The sequence below is a fragment of the Perca flavescens genome, chromosome 24 (genome assembly GCF_004354835.1).
Source record: "Perca flavescens isolate YP-PL-M2 chromosome 24, PFLA_1.0, whole genome shotgun sequence".
NCBI classification, from domain to species: Eukaryota; Metazoa; Chordata; class Actinopteri; order Perciformes; family Percidae; genus Perca; species Perca flavescens.
This window is the reverse complement of record NC_041354.1, coordinates 9,179,327-9,196,104: the sequence shown is the minus strand read 5'-3', so window position 1 is coordinate 9,196,104 and position 16,778 is coordinate 9,179,327. Positions and strand designations below refer to the sequence as shown.

Genomic DNA, 16,778 nt, shown 5'->3' with positions numbered 1-16,778 from the left:
ACCTCCCTGCCACTGGTCCCGTACCACTTTCCAATAAAGCACCTCTTCATAGAAGCTTTAGGATTTGGAACGAATGGGAAATTATTCTTTAACGCATTACTAGTCAGATATAAGCCATTAATAAATACGACTTTGGGATTCCAGGGCTCTCAATTCCGAAAAAAAAGAAAAGAAAAAAAAAGCCATCAAGTCTGCTATTACAACTGTTAATCATTAATATAGGATTAGAGTCTTTATGTGAAATGACAAAGCCAGTGTCATGCTGAAGGAGGATGTGGTGGATCTTTGTTGTGACGGTTAGTACATGTTTAATCTGAATTAATTGGCAAACTAATTGATAATGAAAATAACCTTGTGTTGAGACACAAAAGTCTGCTCTACAACATGAAAAAAAAATAGATGTTCGGATCAACAGTGATGATTTTGATACAAAGAATACGTGGACAGTGCTGATATCAGAACTGTGTGTATGTGAATTGGTGCATACAGGCAATGCTTATTATTATTATTATTATTATTATTATTATTATGGTTTCTAGCTTGTAAAATGTTTATTAAAGGAATAATTCAACATTTTGGGAAATGCACATACTTGCAGCAAGAAAGCAAATCAGCTCATTCCCCCAGACTACTGCTTTAACCTCTTTTATTTTTTATAAAGCATTAGTTACAACTTATAAAAACTTAATGAAGGATGCCTCATGAGAAAGTGGTACCCATAGTTTATGTCACGGTGCTGTTAGCCCAACATTTGTGTTACAGACAGCTGGTAATGTTTAATGACCACCAATGAAATACACTCCCCCAGACTGTTACCCCCTCTCCCCTCCCCCAATTGTACATTACAGAGCCCCGTTTGACATCCGAGCCTCTGCCACTGTGTGTGCCATCGGACGAGCAAGAGAAGTTAAAGACGGGAAGCATTTAAAACCCCCTCATGTTCAGATTATTCAAGGTGGGTTTGGTAACCGCGAAATTCTTTTCCTGCATTTAATCACCGTCAAACTATCAATCCCCATCAGGAGACGGCTGAAGATTGAGCAAAGCCTCGGGCCAGAAAAGTTAGCCGCTGTGCAGCTGTTGCTCCCACTCAAGCATCCAACCATCGTCACCACTACCCCCACACCAGCACACAACACACTGACGATGTGTGAGACACACCCAAGGACATATGCCTCGGACTTAGAGCACAGTCACACCACCACCACCAATTGAGATGTTTGAATCGGTGCCCTGAATTGCCGGCTGCTGTAGTGCTTTTGAGAGATGTGTAAGATGACTGCTGTGCCTGCGCCGCCGCTGCTCAAACATGATTAAAATTGAATAGCTACTAAAACACTCTGGAATAATGCATTCCTAGAAATTAATTCCTAATGTGTTTCTGTTCTATTTTTTTTTGCTAAAGAGCTCGCGCAGTACAAAGTCGAGCGTGATTTACTTTCCTTGGAAGGACTGATTGAAAGCAGTGGAAGTGTTTATCAAGTGTTGAGGCATAGATATTAGTCTTAACACTTGTTTAGTCATTAGTAATTCACCTGGAGGGGGTAATTGATCTGCAGGACTTGGTCTGTTTTCTCTGTTTCTGCACTAAAGAACTGCAACCAAACAGTAAATATGACAAAGCCACACATCTTTGCAAAGTAAGTCATCGTAGTATTCTACATTTTCTGTTCTCTAGAGATGAGCACTGAATACTTTTCTGTTTTGGGCCATGAGAGAGTGTCGAGCCTTCCCTTCATCTCAAAGCCTTTTTTGTTTTTTTTCTTTTGGGCTGCATCTGTCAAATTTTACTTTGAGCACATCGGCATCTCGATCCGTGGAGAAGTCTGAATACTTATACCTAAAAGAAAATCACAAATTTAATAGGGCAGGATGTTGTAGGATAATTCTAGCCTGACAAGCCAGACCCAACATCTTGATGTGGGTCTGGCTAGAATTATCAAGATGTAGGGTCTGGGAACTCACCATTGACAGGGCTCAATCTGAGGGGCGGGATAAACGGTTGTCTTTCAAATTCCCTCTGCACGCAATAGGATAGCGCTACAACCAGGCAGAGCAACGAAGAAGGAAGAGAAGCTAGTTGATAGATTAAACTTTTGCCGTATCCGGTCGGCAAAATTCCAAACACATCTTCCTTTTTTAAGAATGATTTCTGTGTCGTTCTTTTCTCAAAGAAAAGCCTAACTCCAAGTCTTCCAGAAGACCGCTGTTCCCAGCAGCAGCAGCCATAAGCCCCGCCCACCGACTCTATACACGATGTGATTGGCCTGACCAGAGTTTGGTTTTTCCAGCTCGCAAGTCAACGGCTAGTGCCTAGACCCGCCTGGGTGCAAAATAATTTTGCTGCCACTAGGGTGCGTCTAGATTTCTACGCTAGGATAATTCAACTTCAATCTAAAATTGGGAGGCCTGTTTAAGTGCTTACATGGAGACTTAAAAAAAAAAAACGTCATACACTTCAATGCGCAAAATATGAATGCAGCCCGTTATCAATCAATATAACAGTAACACCCTTTAAAAAAATGTATTCAGTGGCTGTTAATAGGTATAAATTATTTATAGAGGTTTTGGGTTGCCAGGTTGTGAGAAAAGCTTTTGCTGTTTAGCCAATCTGCTGGTAATACTGTAGTTATTCATGTTGGTAATTCATTAGTACAGGTTTAATAAGCTGTTAATAAATGGAATTTGGTGGGGGTCTTTGGCAGTCCCAGTGGCCTTTATGGTCCATGTATCAGTCAAAGGGTGTTTTCTTTACAACCTGGCAATCCAGACATATCTGTTAGTTAAAGCGTTATAACAGATATGTAAGGTAGTAAATTATTTGTTAAATAAAGCCATTAGTTACTTAAAAACTCGTATTATTAGGTAATATAAGGGACCTTGTTAACCGACTTACAGAAAGATAAACGGTAATATATCCGCACCTGATCAGTCCCTAAATCATTAGAAACAGGAAATCAGACCTCCGTTTGGAGGGAGATTTGGTCTAAATGTTCCATAATGTGGCTTTCAAATACATCTGTAGGCTCAGTCTATGCCATCCAGTAATATTAAAAACAAACTTTATGGTCACAGCGGGTCCTTCTCGGGCTATGAGTGCCACACCTTGTTGCCAAACCCAGTTGACTCCCGTCATGTGGCCATTTGGTCGTGCAGTGCGCGTCTTGGACACGGCGCTGCGCTCTCGGCGCTCCGCCGCTCTGCTCGTCTGAAAGCACACCCCGCCCTCCCTCCATCTCCACCTCTACCAGCGCCGAAACCACACACGAGGGGGGAGAGAGGACGTTCATCCGCGTCTTTCATAGTAACCGAGCCACGCCGTTCACAGCCAGACTTCTCAGCCAGGACCCCGGAGTCTGTGACCGATCAGTCCCAGAGGTGCGTCCCGCTCACCCGCTCCCCTGCCAGCAGCTCCCCGCCGCTTCGCTCCGTTCCGTTCCGCGCCGGGCCGGTCCGGTCCGATCGCTTCCCCCTGGAGAACAGTTTATTCCCTGGAAGCTGGATGAATTATTGGAGAGTTGTGAACAAGTGCGAGAAGAACGCTGAGGCTCGGGATCTGCCTCCTCGCTCCGTCCAGGGAAGACAAGACTCAGCCAGAGTTGTGGACGATAATGGAGGGGACGTCCCTGTATCTTCTTATTGTTATTTTACTGATGCAATGTAAGTGACAAATGGAAACTATTCATTCAGGAGAACTAACTGTCAGTATTTGTGTTCCCATACTTCTCTTCGTGAGATAAAGCTTCGGAAACAGATGAGTAAACTGGTCTTGTCACTTATTTATAATAATTTCTTTTTTATTTTAGCTCACCCCTGGGATCTATCATTTGCGAAAATGGTCATTTAATTAAGTGCTCTAGACTTAACAATCTTAAAAAACATTTTTAACAAGTGATTCATTCTTGGAGAGATTCGTGGAGAGACAGTTTTTCTTATTTTTCAAAATAGTGGTTTTATTTCAGTTTTTTTTTCAACAAAAAATCTTTGAAAATGTGAATTTACAGGGAAACTTTTAGTGGCAGAGTTACAATTTTAAAGTTAAATACAAAAACGTATAAAGACACTTATTTTGGACTTTTATTTTGTTGAGTGTAATTCCCCAGTTCAGTTAAAGCCCCTCTGTGAGAGTGGGCTGTGGTGACTATTGCAGCCAGACTGGCTTCCTACAAGTTGGCCCTAAAGTTGTATTTGGCGTGGTGCCACAAAAGGGTGTGGGCGACATGGTGGTGGCAGGGGGGCACCCGTTTTGGCAGAAGAAGTGACTGATCAGTGCATGAGGTCAACGATTGGAGTACCACCAGAAATTTCAAACTGTTTTTCTCGTGATAAGGTGTTTTCATAGCAGGGACTTTACCAGGAGACTGACGGGTGGAACAAAATGATAAAATAGAAGTGGAGAGGAACATGAGAAAACCCTTTTTCTTTAAATTGCAAAAAGGCATCTAACTTTCACTCATGGGTAAGAGAAAGCAGTCTAAGTGCCTTTAGGACTCCAGGGGAGCAGTAGCAGTGTGAGATGGATGTGATGAGACAGTTAGAGTGAGTGATGCAGATTTTACTCTGTGTTGTCCACATTTTGCCACCTGTCAGGCCACACATTTACAGAGGTGTGTGTGTGTGTGTGTGTGTGTGTGTGTGTGTGTGTGTGTGTGTGTGTGTGTGTGTGTGTGTGTGTGTGTGTGTGTGTGTGTGTGTGTGTGTGTGTGTGTGTGTGTCCAGTCCGCTATGGACAACCTGACAGAAATCACTCATCGTCTGGCATACAGATAGATGTCGACAGTTTGCAATAGAGCAGCTTCAAATCTGCCTCAGCTCTAATGAACGCCTGTGGAGTGTATTTTAAAAAAAGAAACGGGAGGAAATGTTTGGGGTGGGTCTCTGTGGCAAGACCTAACATCCCCCATCTCATCCTCTCTCTCACACACACACACACACACACACACACACACACACACACACACTGTGTCTGCCTGAGACAGCTGTTGCTCACAGGGTTACAGTCATACAGAGAGGCTTTGTTCAAATGGAGAACACACACACACACACACACACACACACGCACAGTCCTCCCTGTTTTTCTCTGTACCCCACACCCTTGAAACGTGTGTGCCATTCACGTTATCTACATCACACAGCCAGACAGGATATGTCTTATGGGCCCATTCCCTTCCTCTTTCATTTGTCCTGTTAATTTTAATAAGTGCCTTAATTATTACTGCGCCATGCTTGTTGACCTCGGCCCAGCCCAGGAAACACCCACCCTAGTCTCTGTAACACTCTGTACGCACCACGTAATGAGAGTAAAGCTGCGTGCCAAGAAGCGAGCGTGCCATCTTTCTATTTTTGCTCAGGCCGTCCCACTGTGAGTTTGAGCTGTCGCAGTGTTTGGTTGATGTTGATGCCACGCACGAGGTGTGTGTGCGCGTGTGTTTTTTTGTCTGTAAGCTTGAGTCTGTGTTGAAGCCTTTGTCTCAATGTTTCTTTGCTTCAGTGCCACAACAGATCCATCGCAGAAGCATTTTAATTACCTTACTGGCCATATCTGATGCCATATTGGAGGAATATTAGAGACCTGCTGCTGTGGAGCACATGAAAGAAAGGGAAAAAAAAAAAGTCTATTTAAGCAATTTTTTGACAGCCACTTTAGTTTGTGATTCATACTCGTCAAAAATGCGTTTTGGTGTAGTCAAACTAACACACTATACAATTTTATTAGGCCACCAATTTTGATAGCTACTCAGGGTGTCAAAGATAAAATAGCTCTCTAATAGCAAATCTTTATTTTGCGAACTACTGAACCATTTTTTGTTGATATATGTTTCAATTTTGCTAGTTACTCAGGTGGCCAAAAATTAGTCTGCTCAACAGCGGCCCAAGTCTGGCATGGATCTTGAGCTAATTTCAGGTGCCAATGGTGGTCCAAATCTGTCTGCTAACTGGAGCTGAAATCAGCGTGCACTACTCGGAAGCTGCACTATGTTAACATTACCCACCATGCAGTGGTGAAATGATCTGAACAGGCCATGTGTTCATTGTCTGCCTCGACACCTTTGTAGTTAATTGAGGCCATTGAAGCTGACAGTGTTCATAGTAGTAGAGCACAGTGGAACACGACACAGGGGCAGCGGGACCTCCCATGCAGAGCCTCTTTGCTCATTTCTTTATGTGTGTGTGTCAGTCAGTGCAGCGGTAAAGTGTGGGCATGTTGTCAGCCCAGCTACATTTCTTTTTTCTCAAAGAGACACCCTTCAAGGTGGCAGCAGGCCTGGTGTCACACTATGTGACAAGAGCTTCTCCCGTTCACAGTCCTACTGTCTGAGAGGATCTCCCTCACCTTCAATCCCGCTCTCTCTCTCTTTTAGTCATGCTACTGCAGATCTCTGTCCCCCTCCACCAACCTCCACCGCCTCACTCTCCTCCACTCCACTTCATTTGTATTCTATTCTTAGGGCCGCTCATGTCTCCTTTGTCGTTCCTCCTCGTCCCTTTTTAATTTCATTGTATCTCCTCCCCCCTTCGTCTTGTTCGTCATTTAGCGAGACAATGCTCCTCAGAGGGTGTGGAGGTACACGAGCCAAGGCTACGGCAATAATCCTGTTACACTGCCGCAAGTCAACACATGGCAAAGCGAGGAGAAGAGGGACATCTGGAGGGAGCGTGTGCAGTTTTAATTCCCTTAGCTCAAAGTTTGACCAAGCTGGGCCTGGTGTGTAAATTGAGCCAACTTTAGGAAAAGTTTAAAAAAAAAAAAAAAAAAAACTTGAGTGTGCGTTATGCTGCATTTGGCAGAAGACATTATTATTGAATAGGCAGTTGTTTATTTAAAAGCTAATTTAAAAATAGCTGTTTTCATGGCCAGGATAGCTCAGTCGGTAGAGAGGGCGCACATATACAAAGGTTCATGCCTCGACGCAGAAGATCCAGGGTTCGAGTCCGACCTGGGACGATTTCCTGCATGTCTTCCCTCCTTTCATTGCTGTCCTATCATTAAAGGTGGAAATGGAGACCTTTGGGTCTAAGCTACAGTTTGTAAAGTAATTTTTCCACACTTCCTGTCCTTTGTCTCAGCCTGCCCTCCATTCTTCCATGTTGCCTCTCACTTCACAGGAGAAAACTTCGGGAAGTTAGTAATCCACTAACAATGGGGCCCACACAGGATGTTACTGACAAACAGGAAACTGGTCGTTTTTTTTTTTTTAGTTTACAATTGTGAGATTTTGATCTGCCATTTGCAGAAATAATGACAGGAAAAGTGTGTTTTGTGGGACGTTATTAAGCTTTTTGCTTTCAGGAATATGTGAAGGGGACATCTTCATTACGCCGAATTAAAAGTTTGTTACACATTTTTTTATAGCCCTTAATGTTCTGAGTAAGTACCCCTGAGGCCCATTCAACATTTATTATGTAATTTCAAAAATGCATCCGTTTTTCACTTTACTTAATTTAGTTGCCGACTTTTAGGAGATGTTAAAGGCTTCCGTGCCGCAGCAGAGACTGTTTTACGGTTCTTGCTGTGTGCATGTTTGTAACCTGTTATCCCCATAAGTAACCTTCACCCCGTTGAACCCAAGTTTAACAGCAGGACAACCAGAAAATAATCCGCCCCATAAACCAATCAGCACACAGGAAGGGCAGCTCTGGCTTCCTCTTCCTGTTTGGAGGCTGGATATCAGTGACACGCAGACAGCAGGGAAAAGAAAGCCGGACAGTGTGCTGTCTGCCTCTGCTAATGCCCCATACATCAGGTTAATCTGGACAAGGCTCTGGAGAAAATGCTTGGTGACCGTGTCCTAACCTGCGTTTAAATTAACATATGGCGGGCTGCTCCTTAACCCTGCTGGATTAAAGCGGAGGAGGGAGTAATCCTGCCCTTGCCTAAAATCTCCTGGAGAAGGACTCTGGCTGTGTTTGCCTCAGACAGTCGACCAAAGACAGCCATTAAGCATTCTCCTCTTGCAGTTGGCGGGCAACGTGAAGCACTTTACCCAATTCACCTTGCCCCCTAATGGATGACAAGCAATATTGCGTTCTGAACTGCTCTCACCCCTCTCTTTTTTATCTCCCACTCTCCCTCCCCTCTTCTTCTCCACCACTACCAGGTTCCCCCTCCGTTCCTGTTACTGTGGCGACCAACAGACACAAGGTGGAGGTGCGCGAGTTCTCAGGTGAGGCAGAAAAAGCAGCCCTAGGCCGCCTCATCTCACTGTCAGTCTCTCTTTTTTTTTTTTTTTTTTTTATCTCAGAAGTTGATGTGTTATATGATTCTCTCTGACAGAATAAACCAGAAGACTATAAATAGACCAAGCAGTTAAAAATGCAAATGATTGAAGTCTTCGCTATTCTGCCATAAATATCTCATTGGCTCCCTTTTTCAGATGCGGTGCTGTCCTGTACCTTCCGCACAGAGAAAGACCAGAACCCGCGCATCGAGTGGAAGAAGAAGGGGAAAGATGTTTCCTTTGTGTACTATGAAGGACACTTCAAAGGTAAAAAATCCCACGAGTGTCAAACAAGCCATTTGTTTTAATCAGCCTGCAGTACCAGCCTTGAACAAACTATAAGAGATCATTTAGCACAAGCATGTGTCAATGGTGTTGAGGCATAAAATCTTAACCTGTCTATCCAACCTGTATCCTTGATCACTCTCCTTTGTGGATTTAATAGGTGGAATAAATAATAAATCATACATAGCTTTCACCCGGTCAGTCTCTGTTAAAGACAGCGCACTTGGCCTGACAATTTTCTCAAATGTGTCAAGCCTCTTCTTCATTGTCAGCTCTAATTCACAGCTAAGGATGGCTTAAAAAGTGGCATGAATGAAGAGTTATTGCTTTAACAATGTCAACAAGCATTTAGTAAATTCATGAAAACCTACTCTTCCACCCAATGGCTGGGTTATCGGATTAGGGGACCCTGGGGCAACACATTTGCTGTTACAGTACATGCGTGCTGATACATACAGTAAATGGACCCTGTAGTCTCCCAAGTTTCTTTAACTATAGTGCAAACTGGGGCTTTAAGGGCTCCTGGAGGTCTGGGGCTTATTCAATTCATTTTTATAGACCGTTTAACAATAATAATATATCATGAAGTCTGTTGCCATATTTCTTGCTGTATTGCTGTATTCACTGTAAAAATGTGACTTCTTCTATTATTTGAACTGTCCCCTCCAAGGGACAGGTGTTGATCACTGTGATACAGGCATCGGATTGTTATTTTTGTAATCTATGTTTTTGTATCTGTCCTTATTTAAATAAACTACAAATAAATAAATATTATAATCTGAATGTAATGTCTCATATTTAGGTGTCAGTAATGTAATATACTGATTTAAACAGGGCTTTAGCCCGCAGCCAGGAAAGACTTTTCCTCTTTGATCTTCCTGACCTCCTGTCCTTTCTTTCAGGTCCCTTTGAGGGCCGGGCAACCATTGAAGGGGCCACGGTGACGCTGCAAAGGGTGACTCAGGACGACGCTGGGGAGTACCGCTGTGAGATCAGCGCTCCTCTTGACTCCGTCACCCTGGGCGAGACCAACGTCACGCTCAAAGTCCTGGGTACGACTCAAAGACAACGATTCAGAAAAAATGAAAGCTTAAATGTGTGGGAGATTTGTTTCTACTGGTTTTGCTCACGTTTCTGTAACACTTCCCCTGTCCTGTACTCTAGTGCCCCCACACACCCCGTCCTGCGAAATCCCCAGTGCGGCAGTGACAGGCTCAGTGGTGCAGCTGCGCTGTAGGGACCAGCAGAGCATCCCGCCTGCTACATACTCCTGGTTCAAGGACAACCAGCCAATCAGCCAGCCACGCCACGCCAACGCCACCTATCAAATCAACTCGCACACAGGAGTACTGGTGAGTGTGCGTTTGTGTTGATAAGGGAAACAAGGACAAATGAACTGTGTAATAGTTTACACTGTGTCCTTGCAGTATCATGACTTAGAAGCGAGGAAATTATGCTGTCGAGTTTTTTAGAAAAGTTGTCGAAAGCGCTCTTTGGATTGATAGTAGGTAGTGTTTGTTGCCCAAGGACACTCCAGCAGAACAGATGCTAAAATAAAAAAAATAACAACAGCTGAAGCTATCCTCAAAAACATTTTCTTCTTCCCTTTGTCTTTTCTGCAGGAGTTTAGAGCTGTAGCCAAAGACGACACCGGTGTATACAGCTGCCTGGCTTCGAACGGAGTGGGACCGCCCAAGAAGTGCGAGGGCAAGCACATGACGATAGGTGTGTGTGTGTGTGTGTGTGTGTGTGTGTGTGTGTGTGTGTGTGTGTGTGTGTGTGTGTGTGTGTGTGTGTGTGTGTGTGTGTGTGTGTTTCCACTTTCACTGCCTCTTCCCCACACCTTTCAGTGCTGGAGAAAATCAGGGATCCAATGGAGAGGAAAAACCTACAAAACTTAATGTCACCCTGCTTCTAAAATCTAAAACACCTTTACAAAGCAAATTAAAGCTCCCATATTATAAAAAGTTAAATGTCATTTAATATTATTTAATCATGCATGCATGTTTAACCCGAAATACAAGTATGAACCCAGAAATGACCATTATGTGGGAACTTAAAAATTTGTAAGGCTACTGCATCAATTCTTGACACACATTACATGGTCTAAAATGATGCCATTTTCTCAGGAAAGGTCTTCAGCTTGCTAATACATTATAGAATGTCCTGTAGTAATGTAATGTAATCTAGCTTAATGCAGACAACCATTTTACGCACTTAATAAATTATAGGAAATGTTATTGGAGTACAGGAAAAGGCATTAGGCGGAGTTGCACTAAAACATGGCCTCACTGTTTGTATGGTGACCACTGTTCCACTGTATCTTTGTGACTTGCTGCTTCAATAAAATAAAATGGAGAGTTTGATAAGTCAGTCTCTATTCCCCTCTCCCCTCCAGAGGACATCAACGTGTCGGCCGTGGTGGCAGCAGTGGTGGTGGTCTGCCTGGTCATCGTATGTGGATGCGGGGGATTCCTCTTGCACCGCAATGGTTTCTTCAGCCGTAAGTTTGTCTCTTTAGTTCCGTTTTTTTTGTTGTTGTTTTTTTTGCTGTGTTTATTATTTATTTTTTCAATCGAATAACCAATGTTTTCTGCCTGCATTATCAGTGCATCAAATTAATATTTTTCTCCAAAGAACTCCTGACATTCCCTCTGTTTTCTTCTACATGCTCCCGTCTCATCCATCAGCAGGACACAGAGGAAGGTAAGAGCTCTGTGATTGCATTAACATCGATGTGAACAAACACACTTTAGATTGATGGAGGAGGGGGGGGTGTCTGTGTGCTGAGTCAGGACTGTATAGAGTGACAGCTGTGGCTGTGGCTGTGGCTGTGGCTGTGTGTGTGTGTGTGTGTGTGTGTGTGTGTGTGTGTGTGTGTGTGTGTGTGTGTGTGTGTGTGTGTGTGTGTGTGTGTGTGTGTGTGTTTGAGCCACAGCCGTGCCTGTGTTTCTACTCATCCAGTGATTGGCGCCAACAGATGTAAACACCATGGGAAAAGGTTGTTGTTTTTTCTCTCAAAATGATTGCCACTTCCAGGCAGACACACAGCTGTTGGAATCATGTCAAAGTGTAGCAAGACAGATGATCTCAAAATGCAGACATTTAAAGGGGGAGAAACAACCAGTGCAACATAAGTATGGAATAATTACTGGCTGTTAATCAGCGAGGAGGAAATTATTGGCAGTAGAAGGAATTGCAAGCAATTAAACTGATTGGACGGTTAATTTGAAAATGGATTATTTCGATGTTGCAGAGATTGAAGACTGAGACTGTGGCATGACAGAGGGCTGTTAGTGCAGTTACACACAAGAGTGGGCGAAAGGACGTTTTGATGCTTGACTGGCTGTTGAGCCAGAAACCACAGAGACGTAAATGCATGTCCTCATGTGACTGGCCTAATTCGCTTGACTTTATGTTATTTGATTACTGGCTTGTTACTGCGCAGCGTTTGATGGAGCGTCATTGTAGAGCTCTCCTTGAAGCTGATGCGAAAGCTCTTTGTCTATGTTAAAGTCTGATGCTTATCCCACTGAGCTAACTGGAGCTGTCAGTGTCAACTTCCTATTTATAGAACAGGCTTCTTCACAAAGACTCAAAGACGATGTGACATGATATCTGATGCACCAAAAGTAGGCACAAGTTAACAAAGTAGGGATGCAGGTCCAGGATTTAGCTCTGCCTTTTAGAGGAAAATGGTCAAGGGGACCTGGTTAGATGGATGGATGTTACATCATGCTAAACACTGACCAGGGTCTGATTCTAAGTTCTCCTTACAGCCAATGGTTGTTGGGGAAAAGGAACATTTGGGCTGTTTGACACAAGTGAAGTCTCGTTTTAGTTTTTAGGATCTTAAAGCTCAGTGACAAAGTGTCCCTGTAAAATACACACAGCTGCCAATGTACTCTGATGGTTACATTACATATTCATATCTCTCTCTCAGCTAGTGTTTAAGATGAAATATTTGAAGAAACCTCTTTTTTTTTTGTTATTCATAAGAACATATTGTAGTAGTAAACAGCAGTAAATAAATGGGGAAATCGTCGCAATAAGTGTAAAATGAAATACTGTGTAAATATGAGTGAACTTATGAGTTATTTAAAACAATACAATACGTGTGTGCGCATTTTAAAGGAGTCCTCCACTGCTGTAATACAAACCTGAAAGAGAGGCGGTAGAAAAGAGTTGCACAGAATGTAGACATTGTATATTAGGGTGTTGGATTGCTGCATGTGATTGGCTCACCACTTGACCTGCTCCCTCCAGCATTGCCTTCAGCTCTGCTGCATCCGGACTGGCTGCATGTCAGTACAGGTTTGTTGCCGTAACCCCAGTTCTGTAAACGATTTCTGCAGTGGTGGACTGTAACTAAGTACATTTACTCAAGTACTGTCCTTAACAACACATTTTGAGGTACTTGTACTTCACTCAAGTCTTTTCTTTTCATGCCACTTTCTACTTCTACTCCACTACATATCAGAGAGAAATATCGTACTTTTTACTCCACTACATTCATTTTTGTTACTAGTTACTTTACAAATTAAGAGTTTTGCACACAAAACACACACAGTTTATAAAATCTGATGTTTTATTATAAATGAAACTACCCAACAATATAACTGCCTACAAGTCCAGCTGAAATGATCTAACTTTCCTCCCTTTTTTCACACTGTTAATGCTCTTTTGAACCTTTTTTTGTTTTTCTAAAATGTGAGGCTTTTTCTGCATTTCTACTTTTACTTTTCAATACTTGAAGTACATTTTCCTGATGATACTTAAATAATTTTACTTAAATAACATTTTCAATGCAGGACATTTACTTGTAGCAGTATTTTTACAGTGTGGTATCAGTACTTTTACTGAAGTAAATGATCTCAGTACTTCTTCCACCACTGAATTTCTGTATTGTAAATCTGAATATTCAGGGTCGTTACGTGAGGGTTCATTCGCGAGTCTCCATGTTTCCACTTCACAGGCACAAGCAGCAGAAACATGCAGATTGGCAAACATAAAGCCTAACAACCCTGAATAGACCATGTACACACTGTGTACATGGTGTTAATATTATTATTTTTTACACAACTAGGGTTACGACGGCACCTTACACATCAGACTTCATACTAATAAACCCCCCCACCCACTCACCCATTAAAGCATGGTGTGTAGTGCGACTCCAAAATGACCCCCTCTTGTTAACCCTTCTTAAAGCCATCATGCTGACCCCTGCAGGTCATTTTGGATCTCCCAGTGTCATGGTGCAGCCCACATCAGCAGCCAAACCCTGCACAGAACGGAGGACACGTGAGTGTGACTCTTAGGCCGACAGACAGATATGGAAGAAATGAAGATCCATTAGAATGTGAATCTTACACACAACTAAAGAACTAATTGGGACATTGAATGAATGAATAGCCTACTTAAAAGAATACTTTGATATATTGGCAAATATAATTATCAAACATTAAGGTACTAATTATAAGCGATCATGTCTGATCAGGTTCCATTTTTTTCAGTCAGTTATCTTGATATATATTTAAAGTGCAGTGACTTCTTGGAGTCTCTGCTGGTTGCCTGACAGGACAGTAGCCCAAGCAGTTTTATTGTAACGTCAAACTATTTCTTTAAATATTCAGTAGTCACATTTTTACAGTTAGGTTTTCAATTGTGCATACGATTCAAATTATTTTGGCCGCTTCTTGCTTCCATAAACTGTAGATACATACATTCTGTGTACCTTTGCATGTACATCCAGTCGCATCACTTTATTAGGTCCATCTAGTTAACATGAATGTGGTCTTTTGCAACAGTCCTGCAATAAACCCTACCTTCATGAAGGTTAGAATGTTTTTGTTGAATGTTTTGGAAAGTACTGTAGTTGATTCGACATTTAGAGGCTGCAGTTTGTGATGATGTTGACCTGTATACTGACAGGTGTTTCTATTATTTTTTATTATTAAAAGGTAAGCTAAATAACAGAGACCTCTCTGTATAATGCCAACCATTTCAACAAAATGAGTAAAATCAACACCTCTGTAAAACATTTGAGCCTTCATGAAAAGTCTGATTTATTACAGGACTGTTGTATTAGACTGCATGAGTTTTTGCTAGGTGTACCTAATAAACTGGCGACTGAGTGCATGTCGACTGTTAATCAAATGCCCTGTCACAAACGCTGAACTACACTTTCCTTTCACAGTCCTCCCCTCAGTTTAATATAACCCCGTTTAGCCACTGAGAGTTCTGAGTCTGACTTTCCTTTTTACCCAGTGGGAGGGTTGCCGTGTATGATGTGCATTATTTCTACAGGGCAAGATCTGACTCAGGATCCAGCTGTCTGCCTCCACTTTCTTCTCTTCTTTAGGACTGTGTCAAACTGTCCACTGTGCTTACCAATGTCTTTGTCTTTTAGATCCAATGTCAACTACATCCCTCCGCCCCAAGAAGTAAGTGTTTTTTTGTTTTCCCTTGTCCTCTTCCTCCTTACCCCCCCCCCCTCTTCCTTTCCCTCTTGTGTTAAGCTCTGAGTGGAGGGCATGAGCAAAGCTGTTCATATTTACCTAATGAATGTTGCTGTGTTTTTGATTGAAATCCCACCACCGTCGCCCCGAGAGCCATCATTCTGAAACTATCACAAGAAAACAATGCAATGATAATGCTTCTTTTCTTTTTTCTCGTGTACCTCAGCCCCAGGATTTCAAACACACTCAGTCATTCATGCTCTAAGAAGCTGGCCTTCCTTTGAGAACCCATCACCCTCGCGATAAGGTGCCAAACACTGGATTAACTGATTAACTTTCTCTCTGGACTCTGAATGAGCTCTCCATCTTCCAATTCATGCTAATTTCAATCTTCTTCCTCTACCGCTCCTTTTGGATGGCAAGACAAATTTGCAAGGCTTCTTACCCTCTTGCTTTGCACTATGTGGGTCGCCTCAGTCAGTGCCATTTTCTGCTCTTATGGGATAAGGAACAGTTGTGTGACGTTCTGCTCCCCCCCTGGTGGTCATATGTTGAAATTCCAATTGATCCTTCTGAATGATCCAGGGATAACTTGAGCTTTCTACGTACACACTTTGTTTCTTCCCTCAGTGAATGGCCAATGTTTTCAGCTACTTTTTTTTTTTTTATACCAAAGGCTGACCGTGTAATTATATTTTCTTTAAAAGAGAGGAATTCTTCTTAAAGCCATAGAGAAAGCATTGCTTTCAATCTACTCAAACATAAATGTGGTTTACCTCAGCATCTGCCAATGTTTTGTCTTCTGTAACACTGGGGTTCCTGGGGGCCAGAGTGCCACACAAGACCCTCATGATGTTAGGAACCGACAAAGCCAGTCCAGGAGAACAGGAAGCCACTCCAGCCAATTATAGTGAGACCAACCCCATTCCATCCTGATGTGCCTGCATGGTCTTTTTTTTTTATATATATATATATATATATATATATATATATATATATATATATATATATATATATATATATATATATATATATATATATATATATATATATATGCTCACACACACACACACACATATATATATATATATATATATATATATATATATATGCTCACACACACACACACACACATATATATATATATATATACCTTGTGCCTTTTTAATTTGTCTGTCATATTTATCTATGGATCACACTTTTTTTGTAAAGAACTTGCCTTACTTTTTCTGTCTTTATATTTTGTGCCACTGTTTATCAATGTTTTATCAAAAATGGAGTGTCTGTTTTTAGACAGTGTGTATGGATTGTTCAGAGTTTTATTTGAATGGTGTATCTGTAATAAAAGGGTTTTCTATTCAAAACCATACTTGCCATTATTGTTGCATTATTAATGCTTGTATAACCTCAACCCTGTTATGAGCAATTAGGTTCTAGACATACTTTTTTTTCAGGACAACCTGGGCTATAAGGATATGTATGCCGCAGGGATGTCACATGAATTGTTACGTAAAAACTGAAAAAAATACTATATGTATTGTAATCACACAGAGAACAACTTTTAGCAATCAGAGGAAACCAAAATAAACACTGTTACTAATACAAATATAAAACTATTTAGATTTTTTCCCAGAAAGGTCCATACACTTTTATCCTGAAAAAGTTAGTTGTGTCATCTCCAATGCATTTTCTGTCTGCTATTAGACATCAGTAGGCCAATTCCCACTCTATCCACCCTCTCTGTGTCCGCTTCCAACACACACACACACACACACACACACACACACACACACACACACACACACACACACACACA

The 16,778-nt window shown here is 42.0% G+C and overlaps 1 protein-coding gene across 7 annotated transcripts; it reads left to right on the top strand.

Annotated features, from left to right (window-relative positions):
• Positions 1–608: 608 nt before the first annotated feature.
• On the top strand, positions 609–15,938 carry jam2a (junctional adhesion molecule 2a). 7 transcript variants are annotated; one of them, XR_003691857.1, is made up of 11 exons: positions 609–955; positions 8,100–8,165; positions 8,376–8,486; positions 9,407–9,556; positions 9,669–9,856; positions 10,127–10,229; positions 10,903–11,007; positions 11,195–11,210; positions 13,734–13,805; positions 14,811–14,947; positions 15,189–15,255. XR_003691857.1 is itself a non-coding variant. In XM_028572257.1 (11 exons), exons 1-11 carry the CDS (start codon positions 790–792, stop codon positions 15,225–15,227), a joined length of 1,050 nt encoding a protein of 349 aa, XP_028428058.1. In that variant the 5' UTR covers positions 612–789; the 3' UTR covers positions 15,228–15,938. The 7 variants fall into 7 exon arrangements, 6 of the variants coding, with proteins under 6 accessions (XP_028428058.1, XP_028428061.1, XP_028428060.1 ...); XM_028572257.1 differs by having other exon boundaries at positions 612–955; positions 14,914–14,947; positions 15,189–15,938; XM_028572259.1 differs by having other exon boundaries at positions 613–955; positions 11,198–11,210; positions 14,914–14,947; positions 15,189–15,938.
• The last annotated feature ends 840 nt before the right edge of the window (positions 15,939–16,778 follow it).